The 13,918-nt window shown below is 46.5% G+C and overlaps 1 protein-coding gene across 2 annotated transcripts in view; it reads left to right on the top strand.

The window, feature by feature from the left end:
• MYO7A (myosin VIIA) overlaps window positions 1-13,918 on the top strand; it is a 103,034-nt gene that overhangs the window by 56,747 nt on the left and 32,369 nt on the right. Inside the window, exons 16-21 of one of the 2 annotated variants that reach the window (XM_074860448.1) lie at window positions 127-233; window positions 3,363-3,419; window positions 7,622-7,759; window positions 11,384-11,542; window positions 11,890-11,982; window positions 13,339-13,433. In XM_074860448.1, the coding sequence (XP_074716549.1) occupies window positions 127-233; window positions 3,363-3,419; window positions 7,622-7,759; window positions 11,384-11,542; window positions 11,890-11,982; window positions 13,339-13,433 (649 nt within the window). The remainder of the gene's footprint in view (window positions 1-126; window positions 234-3,362; window positions 3,420-7,621; window positions 7,760-11,383; window positions 11,543-11,889; window positions 11,983-13,338; window positions 13,434-13,918) is intronic. The other variant, XM_074860449.1, reaches the window with a different exon arrangement.

The raw sequence follows: 13,918 nt of genomic DNA, 5'->3' as shown, positions 1-13,918 counted from the left end.
CTCATTATCCCCATTACCTCCCTAAGAACAGCCAGTAGGTCAGCAACCCAGAGGCTGTTTGCAGGGCTCATCCTGGCCATGTTGCACTGTGTCATCTCTGTATGTGTTGTCCCATTATTCCTCTAGGTTTCTTGGAGAAAAACAGGGACACGCTGCATGGAGACATCATTCAGCTGGTGCATTCCTCAAAAAATAAGTTCATCAAGCAGATCTTCCAAGCAGATGTGGCAATGGTAATGCAGGCGGGAGACCTTTATTCACAGGGGGATGTTGCTGGAAGGGGCAGAAGATTTGCAAAGAGTCACGTGGCTCTAAGGCTGTTTGGGGTGTTTCAAAACTGCTAGTGTGAGCCAACCATCAGAAAGCGTTAATGCGGTGTCACGGGTACCTCCACACCCCCAGTTCACTGCATTCAGTTTGTCAAATATTATATTGTGCTGTGAGTACTCCCCTCCTAATTGTGTAGGGATAGGAACAATAAGGTTTTTGACTGTAGAAATCTGAGAGAGAAAGAGCTAGCTCCTCCAGCTGAGTAGTCTAGATCTGTGTATAATAGAGTGAGAAGTGAAAACCAAATACTTGTAGACCAGAGCAGAATGAAGGGACAATCTGGCTAGCCTTTAAGCACCACAGCAGGACAGTTGTGTTTTACTGTTATGACAGCAGAAAGAAGACACCAGGTATGAAAGCTGAACTTCAAAGCTCCCCTTTCCACATCCCAGCCCTCTGGGAGGGTATGTGCTTCATGCTTGGTGTGGGAGAAGACCATGTGCACTGAAGCTTTGGAGGAAGGCACAGTCATTGTTTTAACTCCTCCCACCCCCTTTGAGCATTTATTACTAGGATGCCATCTTAAATACTGAGATTAGTGACTATTTCACCATTAATAACACAAATATATGACGTTTTCTTAAGTTGAACATCTACATCTCCCTACTAAGACATCATTAGCCCTGCTCCCAAAATTAAAGGAGAAACTGTTTTAAAATATCAACCTTAAGGAACCTGGAAGTCTACACAGATAGGTCGCCATGGCCAAATCCTCCAGTGTTTCCCTAGGCAAAGCCATGGGACTGCAAATGGTGTGGGGATAAAATTTGTCAAAGCAACCAAGTTTTTTAGAAGTTGGAGTCCTATTTCCAAATGCCAGCCAATGCCGCTGATGGTCCAAGGGACTTAGAGACTTTCAGGAGTGCCAAACAGATTTAAGAGCTGAATTCCTTTAGCTGCTAAGGGAAAGAAATGTTTGAATTCCTAAGAATTTTTTTAACTAGGCTACAGGCACTTTTGTAAGCCTTGTTCATAATCGTTAGCCACTCAGTTTTGCTTCCTCTGAAATGAATGATCAATGTCCTTTTGACTTCATTAGGAACAAGAGGATAACATTTATCAGCCCCAATTAAGCTACCAATTGGCATGACACTTCTGGTGGGTTCAGAGCTATCCCCAGGTGTGGATACTCCTGCTGAACTAGGCGCTAACTCCCTTAGCATCAGTGTTGCCATTTACTTTGCTTTTTATTGCTTATTCCTCACTGCTTTTTATTTTCAGTGCAAGCTTTGCAGTTCACCTTGGAAATGATTTCTTCCTTCTTTGAGCAGAGATGCGCTCTGGGGAATCAATGAGAGGGAGCTCTCAGGTTTACACAGTTGTGCAGATTTCTTCACAGGGACACCTACCAAGCATCTTTAAAAGATGCTGGAAGTACACATCAGCAAAATTGAGATTTTCACCTGGGTGTTGTCCAGAACCTGAGAACTGAGACCTTTTAAAGCATCAGAGCACTTTTTTTTTTTTTTTTAAATAAACCTTTTCTTTTATAGTTCCATTAAACATCTTGGGAATCTGTTCTGAGTGGTGGTCCCTGTGCTTTGATACTTTAATGATCTCTGCTTTTTTTTTTTTTTTGAATGAGAGATTTGTAACCTGACTGGCATGGAACTGGAAGAGGAGCAAACATTGTGTACCAGCTCCCTTAATCGTGCACAATGTTAGTGTGAACTGGGAGAGCACAGATCCCCTGAACACCATGCAAACAAAACTGCTCAGACAAACAGGATCCATCATGGGGCTGAGATGATTTTGCCATTGCTTTCCACCAAAATTCAAGAACGTTTGCAGCCCCTTTCTTAAAGCACATTCCCCAAAAGAGGGTGCAGGTGAGCCTGGGTCATGGGAATTGACTGCACGTAGCAAAGAGCTGGGGCAAAAGCTCTTCTTGGAAGTGTGCACGCCTTCCCGGAGCATCAGTGAGACAATCTGTGGAGAAACCTTCCAGAGACATTCAGGCCAGGTCAATCAAATCTAACATCTTCCCTTAAAAAGAGACAAGTGGCTGCTCAGCTAAGAGCTAAATCAAATAATGAGGCATTTTGCTCAACAGCTTCCACCCTTTGGTCCTCAGGAGCTTATCAATGAGTTTGTAGGATTTTGTGAGTCAGTGAAAAGCAAGTCCATATCTGCTTTACATTCAGTCTTTCAAATGGGATCTTTGAGAAAGCCACAGATCAGAGAAGTTTGAAAACTAGTCAAGAGTGTATATTTGAATATTACAGTAACTCTTTGGTCCTTGAAAAACCTAATATTTGTGCACAACAAAACCTGCATGGTGAACTTGCTAGAGCACATGGGGCTGTGAAGCCTGATTTATGCATGCTCGTCATAGAGGAGGTCTACCTGTATGCGTTTGCTGAATTGGAACATTGCTTTGAGTGGTGCCAGGTGAAATGATAGATTCAGTGGGAATTGTACCCTGTTGCTCTGAGCAATCAGCCGGAGTGGTCTGACAGCGCTGCTTCCTCGAGGAACAGGTAGAAGGATCAGTGGAGGATGGAAACTGGTCAAGGGAAAAACCAATAGGACATTTGGGGTCTTTCCCCTTGGCAAAAATCTCAATTCTATAGAAAATATCTGATTTTTTGGATTAAAATTAAGGAGGAAGGGAGGGATTTCTTTAGATTTTTGTGGAAATTTGGTTTTTCCCTGGCATCTTCCCAACCACTGTGTATTGAGAGCACCAGTCACAGGAGAGCAGGGATGTGTGAGAGAGAGGTGACTGAAACTGGATGGATAACAAGCGAGGTTAAAAGATGTAGAAGACTTGTTTCCAAGAGGCGAGACCTCACTGGTAGCAGTTCCCTCAGCTTCAGGGATGTGAACGTGAAGACGAAGGGGAAAAGCCAGGAGGGGAGTAGACAAAAATCTAAGAATGAATGCATTTTGTTTGTGAGATATTTTAATGGCTCGACCTCCAAGACTAACAATATCAGGCTCCCATTTCAGTTATTCCTTCTTTTCACTATTTGCTCTTCTCTGTCTCTGTTTGTGTTTTGTTTTTTTTTTTTCACCTGTGCTTCATGTAGTTTCTCTGTGGCTATGCATCCAGCACATTTGGCCAGTCGCCCACACCCACACCAAAGGTAAACTGAATACATGAGTTCCTCTGTTGTATATTCACCTCTCCTTGGCAAGGATTGTGCTTTGCTTTTGTCGGTTTATTACTCTTCCTGAACTATCTATAGAGGATCCGTTTCAAGTGATCAATATGACGGTGAGCATTTTTACAGCTATTTGAATAGATGAAGGAGTATGACTGTATCTTTTGTTTCTAGGATTCAACTCAGAAGCTTTGTAATAATGGGAATTTGGTTTGGATAAAATCAGAACCAGCCCGAGCCAAAGTTTTGGGGTTTTTTCCTAATATTTGAATAATTTTAATTAACTTCAGATGGACCATCTGTGGGATTTGTATGGTTTTTTATCATGGTGCCACCATTGGTTTCAGTGGGACATTATTCCTCCATGCAACTGCAAATCAGGCCCTGTTTTGGCCTTTTTGGGGCAGGAAGCTGATACTTCATGTGCAAAGAGAGACTCTTAGACTGCATTTCTGGGTCACTTGGAAATGCCATTATTCTCAGAGGGGTTTTAGGTCTTGTTCAGGGGAGATTTCAGATTCAAGCCTTCAAAGACACAGTTAATATTGAACCTTGCTATGATCATCGAAACAGGCTCTTGGCACCTTTTTTAGGTCTTTTCTGTTCCATCTCATCTCCTGACTGGTTCTGATGATTTCCCAAACCTTTCTTGATAGATATTTGCTCATAGGGTAACATACTGTGTGCTGAAGGTTTTGCGACATTAACTTTGTGACTCTGCTCAAATTTCCATGACAATCTTTCGATAGCCAGAGGATCATGTTAGAGATGGACCTGATTTTCAGAATTCAAATCCTTGCATGGGGCTGAATTTCAACCCTTCTTACCTCTGCAGTGTCTCGGGATGTTTGGACTTGGAATTCCAATGAGGGGGATCTGACCCAAGATGACCCAAAGTCATTCATTCTAGAGCTGGACTCCTTCCTCTCCATATCATGATTGCAAATTGTTTGAATTGCAACATCAAATTGGGCCCTGCTCTAGACTTGTAGCAATGCCACACACCAAGAAAAAAAAAAACAAACAAACCCATACTTGCTGAGTTAGGATATGGTGGAATTAAATCCAGGAGGGAATTGTGCAAAATCTGTCAGAAATACCCAGACCAGTCTTTTCCCCGAAGACAACAACAGGAGATACAAGGAAATGGGAGGCATAATACTGATTATTTCTATAAGTTTTGCTGTTGTTCTTCTCATAATATAGCCTCATGTGTTGTAGGTTTTCTAATGAATAATAATTGATCGTATTTGTTAGGCACTGAGGCAAGGGTGGAACACCCAGGCCAAAAAATTTTTCCAAATATATCAATATCAGTAAGTTTTATAAAGTAGGGGAGTAGGTCAATATAGTGATACTCAGCACATAGCCTGTGTCAACTTTGCATCTGAAGACACTTTTCAGACTGCACAGCCTTTAGGAGAGAGACTGTCTCTTCACTGTATGCCACTGCAGAACTTCCTGTGAGGGGGCCTCAACTTTCAGTGGTCCCCTGGAGGCCACCCCAGTGACATTTCATATAACAAAATAACAAACAAATAGTGTCATTATTCTCAGACTTTAGAAAAAAAGGCTGTGTCTATGTCCCAATGATGCTACAGTCTCAGAGTTTGAAAGCTAAGACATGTCTAACCAGGAGAAAAGAAGAACGTGTTTAGCTCTTTCTGCTTCAGGCTACAGGGACTGGGTCTGTTTTGAGCTAAAAAATGCTCCTCCTCTGCAGTAAAACCTGTATTTTCAGTGCCTCGCTAGGCTGTGTTGGGAGGCTGCTCCACTCCTTTTTTTTGGCCATTTTGCTGGAATAAGGGAAGAGATATGATTCTCCCCACTCTGGTGTTGACGTGAGGTGGGAGGAACCACGATGACTTCAGTGGTCTCACCTTGTCCCTGCAAGAGGAGGCTGAGGCAAAGCACTCACCTGAGGTTTCGTTGTGTAGCCAAGAGCCTGGTTAGTGCCCACGTGGCTGGTGCCCACCATTGAGAGGAGTCTGTGCCCAAATGTCAGGCCCAGGAAGCATGTGAATGGATGGGGTGGTGCAGTCTTGACAGGAGAAGCCCAGACTGTGCTGACAATTTGGATAGGAAGACAAGCTGCTTTCTGGCCACTGCCCCTTCCCTCCAACACCTCCCAGCAAAAGCTCTCAGGTGTAAAGATGGAGATGGCACCACTGCTTTTTACCAGAGCTGAATGCATGCAAGGAAGAAATGCAAGTCATCAGCAACCTAGAGAGGCAGGTCTTGCTGTCTGGCAGCAAGCCACTCATGCATTCCCTTGTAGACCCTTGTACAAAGTCTTGCACCCTTCCTACCACCACGGCTGAAAAAAATGACCTTTCCCAGCCAAGCTCAAATTGGCAAACCTGGCTAATACGCAATTGCTTCCGACTTCCAGCCCTGCTCCTGCATCTGTTGCTGCTTCTAACCCCTGTGGCTATCCTTTCACATTTCACAGAGGTGACCCCTTGCACACCCCAGCAAAGTGATAAGAAAATATTAATCAAAGCTATCGAAACCAGGATTCTTGGTGAAACAGCCTATTGCTCATCAAATCTGTGACAGCATGTGAGCACTAGACTCTACAGTGCTCTGCAGCCGCATCATTACTCTAGATTTGTTAAGTTTGTCCTTTGGGGGAGGATTTTGCTGGGAGAGATCACTGATAACCCCCCCATGCCCTTTTCGAGAAGCAGGACAGGTTTTTCTGGTGTGTGCATGAGCTGGGTTTTCTCTTGTTGGAATTCCATGATGACTTTGTGTTTGTGTTGATTGGGTTTGTCTCAACACCATATCCAACCTGAGCTGTGCAAATTCCCTGCCCACGGCAAGGGAGTTGGACTAGATGGTATTTATAGTCCCTTCCAACTCAAACTATTCTGTGATTCTATGAAATTCCTCAGTTTTGGGGGGTGGGAATGTTATCTGGCAGGTTAACAGTGCTATACGATGAAGCACACACAAAGGTTTTAGCAAAAGTAGAAATAAAACTCACCACCTTGCAAAACATAGCAGCAAGGCCAGTGCAAATGGAGACTTTGTGTCTCCACATATGGCTTCACCACCTGTGAAGATGTTTGGAGGAAAAATACATTGAAATCCTGCTGGAATCCTCCCTTTTGGAAATCCCTGGCCACCAGGTCACGTCAATAGGCATGTCACAGTCTGCCTCATTTTTTATTCAGAGGGAGTTGCATCCTGGTGCCCAACTCTTCCTTCAACCCACCAGCAGTACCTGCTGCTCCACAAAGGCTCCCTGAACACCAAACCCTATGAGACACACAGCAGCACTGTGCCTGATGTGTAATGAGCTCAGGTAATAGTGACTGCAAGATAAAATGAGCTAAGGGCTTCATTTAGTCTGGAGGTGATTTAACAAGGTTCTCCCAGGGCAGGGAGAAGGGGCTGTTAAGGGAAACAGCTCTAGTCTGCTTTAGAAACACTTGCCTCAAAATGGAGATTGAATTATTAATTTAACCAAGGGAGCTAAACCAAGCAAAATACTCAAAATCATCCTGATTCAACCTAAATACCCTCCTCATTTAGTCTAGTTAATATTCTTTTCCAAACACAACTTGAATCTTCCCTGTAGTGCAGGCTGAGGAATATAGACGTTACCAGAAGTTTCTGGAGCTGTTGCAGAATCACTCTGCAGCAGAACTGCCCCTGGCTTCTTTTTTACCCTACGTGGGTCTCTGGTCCTACACCCCAGGGAGCAGAAGGGGATCAGCCTGACATGAGGGACCATGACACAGGGGTTGGCGTGACCATGCTGCAATGCATGAGGACAGGGAAGCCCAAGCCATTCCTGAGGAGCATCCCTGGGCAGATGCATCACCCCAAGCTGCAATACAGAGATTTTTGATGGCCCAGAAGGCACTGTTTGCTCTCACGGGCAGATCTTCCTCGTGGCTCTGCATAGGGCAGGTGGGATTGCCAGTCACACAGGGAGGTTTGAGCAGGAGAAATTAAGTTTTGGCACTTTTCCTCCCTGGGTAGAGGCGTGTGGAGCAGTTTGCCAGCGTTCGGCCATTGCAAGCTCTGCCCTGCCCCTCTCCTGCCACATTGCTCAACCATCTCTGGCCCTGCTCCAGCCCCGGCTGTTGCGGGACGTTCCCAGGGATGTGGCTGGAGGGGAAAGGCAGTGTTATCCTTTCATTTCCTGAGCCCCCTCTGCTGCGGTTTTGCAGGGAGCAGAGACGAGGAAGCGCTCGCCAACGCTCAGCAGCCAGTTCAAGCGATCCCTGGAGCTGTTGATGAGGACTCTCAGTGTGTGCCAGCCCTTTTTTGTTCGCTGCATCAAGCCCAATGAGTACAAGAAGCCCATGGTAAGTCCTGCTTTTCTCTCCTGGTTACTTTTCATACAGGACTGCCCCCAGGGTCACTCTGCCTTGGAGCTAATGGCAAAACTCCTTTGGGCGTTGATGGAGTCAGGACTGACCCTGGGTGCTTAGAAAACCAACCCACAGCCTGTTCTGCAAGCAAAGGAGTCACTGAAGGATTGACAAAATCTTACTTTGCAATCCAACAGCACCCCAAAACGTTTTGCAGAGGGGAACTCCTGCCCCTGCCTTTCTTCCCAAGGACAACCTCCAGGAATTCACCCTGCAGCCCTTTCTCCTATAGAAAATGCCTCTGAATTTCCATAGGGGGTAGGCACCTCCCTACCAGAGACACAGGCTGAGCTGTACGGCCCTGGGTTTAGTCCTATGACAGGGTTCAACATTTCCTAAAAGTGATCCCCTTCCCATGGGTGTTTTCTACAAAATCTTTGCTTCCAAGGAATCTCGCCCTGTTTCACCCCCATTAGATCCTTTCAATTTGTTTTTTTAGCACCAATTGTGAAAACACAATTCTAAAAACAGAGGAAAAAAACAGAGGAAAGGTAAGAGAAATTATTTTACTCTGATTCCCAGAGAGTTGCTTCAAAAGCGACGAACACTCTAGGGACAAACTTTAAAGAGCAAATGAAAGGGAAGGAGATGGCTGTAAATCCCCCTGACCACAAACTGCTCATGGAGGGGACTCCCAAGTTTTGCAGTGAAAGGTAGATATAAGGCGGGTGCTGAACACCCAGATGCCACTGTCAGCACCTTGCAGGATGGGACCCTGGTGCTGTTAGCAGTCACTGTTAGCAGCTCACCGCTCTTAATAGTGATACTGCTCGGGGAAGAAGAGCTTTATTTAATAATAATTTCAGCTATTTGTTTCTGTGAATCATTTTGCCCATGCCTTTGCGCTTCAGTAGCAGTTAATTTAGCCAGAGCTGAAGCTTTATCTAAAGTCAGTGTCTGTTAGCAAAGCTCAGCTGAGTGCAAAAAACCATAACATACTGAATTCCAGAGCTGTTAAGTACAAGCAGTGTTTGTTTGAAATTTATTTTTGCTCTTCAGTGAACCTAACATGATGGTGAAACGTTTGGTGGCTCTCTCAGAGCAGTTTATCCTGGGTTTGGTGAGCATAAAAAGCCACCTAATAGCATCTTAACTGGGTTAATATTTAACAATATGTCTGATGGGGGATTATCATCTGAGCTGAGATCAAAACAACATGGGTGATGTTGAGAAATAGATGTGCATCCTGAACTGATGTTAATAACCTATTCCCAGTGCCCTGACTTTGAGCTGCTTTTACATTTGGATGTCTTGGATTCGGTCTGGCATTTTGTGTCCTGCATAGGAAGTCTGTGTTTCATCAGCTCTTGCAAGCGCTAAGCCAGAAGTCTCTGTGCAACACATTTATCTACAAAACTTTCGGTGGGACATTTAAAAAGCTACAGTTTTGAAAGAATAAGACAAAGAGAAATTGATCTCTCCATTAAAGTAATGAGTGCATGAGCTAACACTGAATCAGAGACTATAGTGCTATATAATATGAAATGTGATTTCTTGCTAAATTTGTTTTTGGCCTTGGCTTAATAATACAAAGGAAAAAAATCCCAGATAATGGTACACAGAGCTGTGCAGGGTGACTGCAAAAGAGAACATTTTCTAGGAGTTCATTTTCTGTCCCTGGCTTTGAAGGAAAGTGTACTGATAGTGATAGGAAATGGAATGGTGGGAAGTGAAAGGTCAGTGGAAAGTCCTGACTGTTTGTTACTTTATGTTATTTTAAAACTTTTGCTTCCTCCTAAAATGTGCTTTGGGGGGGGGGGGGAAAAAATTGTTTGCATTGGGATGCTGGCTGGGGTTGTCTGGGTCTGTACATCATTCCACGCTGCTGTTTCTGAGCATTGCTCTGTTGTTCTGGTTAGTCCAAGAGAAATGCATGGGATGAATTAGGTAACAAACAATGCAAAGAAGGTCAAAACTCTCTCCAGCAGTCTGTGCCTCATCAGACCCTGATGCCAGGAGCATGTAGTTGCCCATATATGCAGTGAACTAGCCCTACAAACTCTGGAGGGTTATTTGCAAGTCCACAACCACTCACATACCCTTCTGCTTCATGGCAGGGGGAGACGGAGGAACACACACCTCTTTCCTCTGCACCTTTCTTGTCCCAAATACCCACTTAAATAGGGAGAGCTTGAGACTAAATCTGGATGATGCTACTTTCTGCCTTTTCCTCGCTCATCTGTTGTTTTCTCCTGGGATCAGGATCTGTGTCACTTCACTGCAGCCCTCTCATGGTTAAGTGGCTGCAACAAGCCAGTGAAAAAGCTCCCTCCAGGGATGAGGAGATGGCTGCATCCATAGGGCAGATCCTCCTGTCCCAGGAGATGCATCTGAGATACAGGGATGTCTGAGATACAGGCACATACTTACTTCTCCTCACTCACTTCAAGGAGCACATAGATGACTCACGTTTTAGATGCTTGTGTCTGTAGATGCACAGATGCTCACATTTTAGACAGCTAAAGGGAGGGCAGATGAATAACACCCTGGCAGTAACTCTTTGGCCCAGGCTGGGATTTACTGTCATGACTTTCTGTGGTGTGCCAGCACCACACCACGTCTGCCTTTATTTTGCACTTGAGCTGAACCCATTTTGGATGCTCCCAGCAGACAACATCAGGCTGCAAGAGGGTGCTCTCAGGGGCACCAGGGTCCTCAATGCACTAAAGCATGGCAGAGATTTTCCTGAACCTCCCTTTGCTTCAGCAGATCTGCCCATCTAGCAGCACCACATATTATCCACCCTGAGGCACCTGAAGCAAGGAGAGCAGCCACGTTTATTATCTGCAAGGACTGGGTTACCTATGTCTGCTGTCTGGCCTTGAAACTGTCCATTGCTTGTCAGGAGCAGCCATGGATGCAGGTCCAGATTTGTCCTTTCCCTAAAACCCTCAGCTGGTCTCACTTCTGACCTGTCCATTTTAAGCTCCTCGGATGTTCTCCTGGGTACAGGGTGGTTTGATGATAACAAGCTTATCTCAGGACCTCGGCATCTTCAAGGCTGCACTCTTCGTTTTTGTGACTTCAGGGTGTCACCTATCCTAAGAAAAACTAGTGTAGGCACTCTAAGACCTTTAGTGTCTGAGCCTTTGCTGATATGGTCCTCTGCCTGTGAAACGCTACTGTCCTGTCCGTACAGGAGAGCTGTGATCATGTCGGTAAAGCTCAGAGTGATGGTCAGAAGTTAATGACCATGAGTGGTCATTGCAAGGATGACTGTACCGTTTGACCCTCGTAGATGCAGCATTGCTGTTCATTTTCCCAAGGCAATGTTCACCATTACATTGTGCTCTCCAGTTCTCCTCTCAGTCCTTTGTGTAATGTGTAGGGCACATCCAGTCTGGCAAGCAGGAATTAAAGAAATGGAGTGATCAAGCACACTCAGCAGTTTATAGGATCAGGCCAATGACAGACAAGAGTCCTATGGCCTTGAGTCCAAGTGAAGGATTTGGGTGGATGCCTGACTTGCTTGCCCCACGCATCTTCAGAGTCCCCACTCTTATGGCCAATCCAGGCCAGGATGTGCAATCAAACCACCATGTCCTTTGTCCTCCCCAGCTGTTTGACCGGGAGCTGTGCGTCCGTCAGCTGAGGTACTCAGGAATGATGGAGACCATCCGGATCCGCCGAGCTGGCTACCCCATCCGCTACACGTTTGTAGAGTTTGTGGACCGGTACCGGGTGCTCATGCCTGGGGTGAAGCCAGCGTACAAGCAGGTGAGCATCTTCTTCCACAGGTAACGATTGTTCTCTGCTGGTCTCTCCAGAGATGTTTATGGGGCGTGCATCCTCTCCGAAAGCAATTATGCAACATTTGATCCCCAGATGTTACAGTGGTGATCTGGGCTTTCCAAGTGAAGGAAGAATGATTACAGGGCTGGCAGGGACAGGTAGCCATATTCAGCCTGTCCCTCTCACTCACCTTAAATGAGGTGACTGTAAAGCTCTGGGAACCTCATTAGCAGAAAACTGCTGGAATTGGGACCAGAAAAGGTCCCCACTGGACTTTGGGAGGAGCAATGGGTGAGGCTGGTCCTGGTGAATTCCACCCCCTCTACTACCAGGGCGACCTGCGTGGGACGTGCCAGCGCATTGCCGAAGCAGTGCTCGGGAAGGATGATGACTGGCAAATCGGCAAGACAAAGATATTCCTGAAGGTAAGTGGTTCTCCACATCTCCCCTGCCATCTGAGACCGTTGCCTATGAAGTGGTCTCCTACCATTCCCCTTCCATCACAAGATGTGACCCTTTCCCATGGTCTATGGGCTGGCGTGGCAATGGGTAGAACCTGAGCCAAGGCAGGATATTTGGGGCCGGTTTAGGAAGCGGCAGGCAGGAGGAAGTCCTGACACTCTGCCAGCACTGATGCATGCACATACCCATACGGACGCAGAAATAGTCACATACAGCGCACGGCCTTTTCCATCCTGGGCTGAGCCACTCAACCTCCTCTCCTGCCTTCACCCAAAAAATCATGGCAGCAGGAGGGACGTCCATGCAGAGCCCTGCAGAGAGAGGGACTGAGACCACAACAGGCTCGCTTTGCTTTCAAGAGCTTTCCTTTTGTGCAACGCAAGACATGCCTACAGCCTCCCTTTCTGCATCGGTCCAGCTGACACAGAGCAGCCCAACATTGCAGGTCCCCTGCAGCCCCATTCGCACTCATCTCTCCTCACAAACCCATTCCTGTGTTGCTCTGGGAGGATGAGGCTGACCTGGCCAGGAACCAGGATGGAAGCAAAGACTTCTCTCGAGCAAAAATCTCAACAGAAAACCCTGGCTGCTTATATCTAAATTCACCCCCAACCCCATCGTCAGTGCAAACACCCCCATCTCTTCCCTAGAAGCTGTTCCCACTAGTTGCTCTTTCCAGAGCCTGTTATCAAGATCTCACAGCTGTCAGGGCAGGAAACAGAGAAATTGGGAGGCCCCAAGGGGCTGCGTGAGGTCGAGCAAAGCAGGAAATGTGTGGAGCTGCCTCTGCTGCACCCAGCGCGGCAGGACTCAGCGTGCCGCAACCAGGAGAGAAAACCAAATTACAAATGGCATGGGAGGAATCAATAGAAAGCTTGGAGTGGTACATCTGAAAGCCTCAGGGCAAGGAAATTCAGTGTTTGGGGGAGGTTTTTGTCCTTAGGTTATGTTGCAGCCTTGGCTAGATGGAACGATGGGACCTGGGCAGCCTGGAGTTTGTTCCCAAACCTCTTGAGTGCTCCTGGGAAATGCTGCCATGCCTGACAGCACTAACAGGGAGCTCTGCATGGAAGGGCAACGTAATTTGGTTGTTTTCAGACTATGAAGTATTGCATATGCAGCTTCTGGATGCTCTGGTTAATTTGGGAATGAAGGCAGTAGATCACTAGGGTTTATATTAGGATTTCCCCAATGAGTAAGGGGGGTGATACTTGGGATGTAAAATGTCCTCTGGGGAAGGGCCTCATACCACCCTTCCTGCCACATGTCAGGCAGATGGAGAGCTTGAGACATGGGTGCTGTGTCACTTCCTCCCACAGGACCACCATGACATGCTGCTGGAGATTGAGAGAGACAAGGCTATCACAGACAAAGTCATCCTTATCCAGAAGGTGGTCCGTGGGTTTAAAGACAGGTGAGCCCCACTGCCAAATGGGAGGTGGGCTATGTGGGATGCTTCACCCATCAAGTGGCTCCTGGGGGATGCATCACTCCCTCGGTGCCCATCTGACCTGCACTGCCTGCAGCCGGGGAGAGGGGAGCCCTGATTTGTTGGCACTCAGGTGCAGCAAGTATTGGAGGAAAACAGTAGAAGAAACAAGAGGAAAACTGTGCTATGTGCCTCAAACATGGACAGAATAGAACCTTCTGTCCCTGTTCAGTGCTGTCTTCAGGGGAGCTGATGTTTGCTATGATAATGCAGCAGTGGGACTCTGAGCCTGCTGAAGGCTATGCTAAGCCTCCAGTCCATGGGGATCCCCACAAGATTGCAGTGGGACCACTGTGACTAAGATTTCTCTCCCCAAAGCCCAAGGGATCAAAACTCTTTCCTTTACAGTCCAGTTGCCAGACTTGGGCAGAGGGTGGGTCCCAGTCCATGGGGAACTCATAGCACAGTTG

The sequence above is a fragment of the Strix uralensis genome, chromosome 2 (genome assembly GCF_047716275.1).
Source record: "Strix uralensis isolate ZFMK-TIS-50842 chromosome 2, bStrUra1, whole genome shotgun sequence".
NCBI classification, from domain to species: Eukaryota; Metazoa; Chordata; class Aves; order Strigiformes; family Strigidae; genus Strix; species Strix uralensis.
Note: the sequence above shows the minus strand (reverse complement) of the source record. Positions and strands in the feature narration are given on the sequence as shown.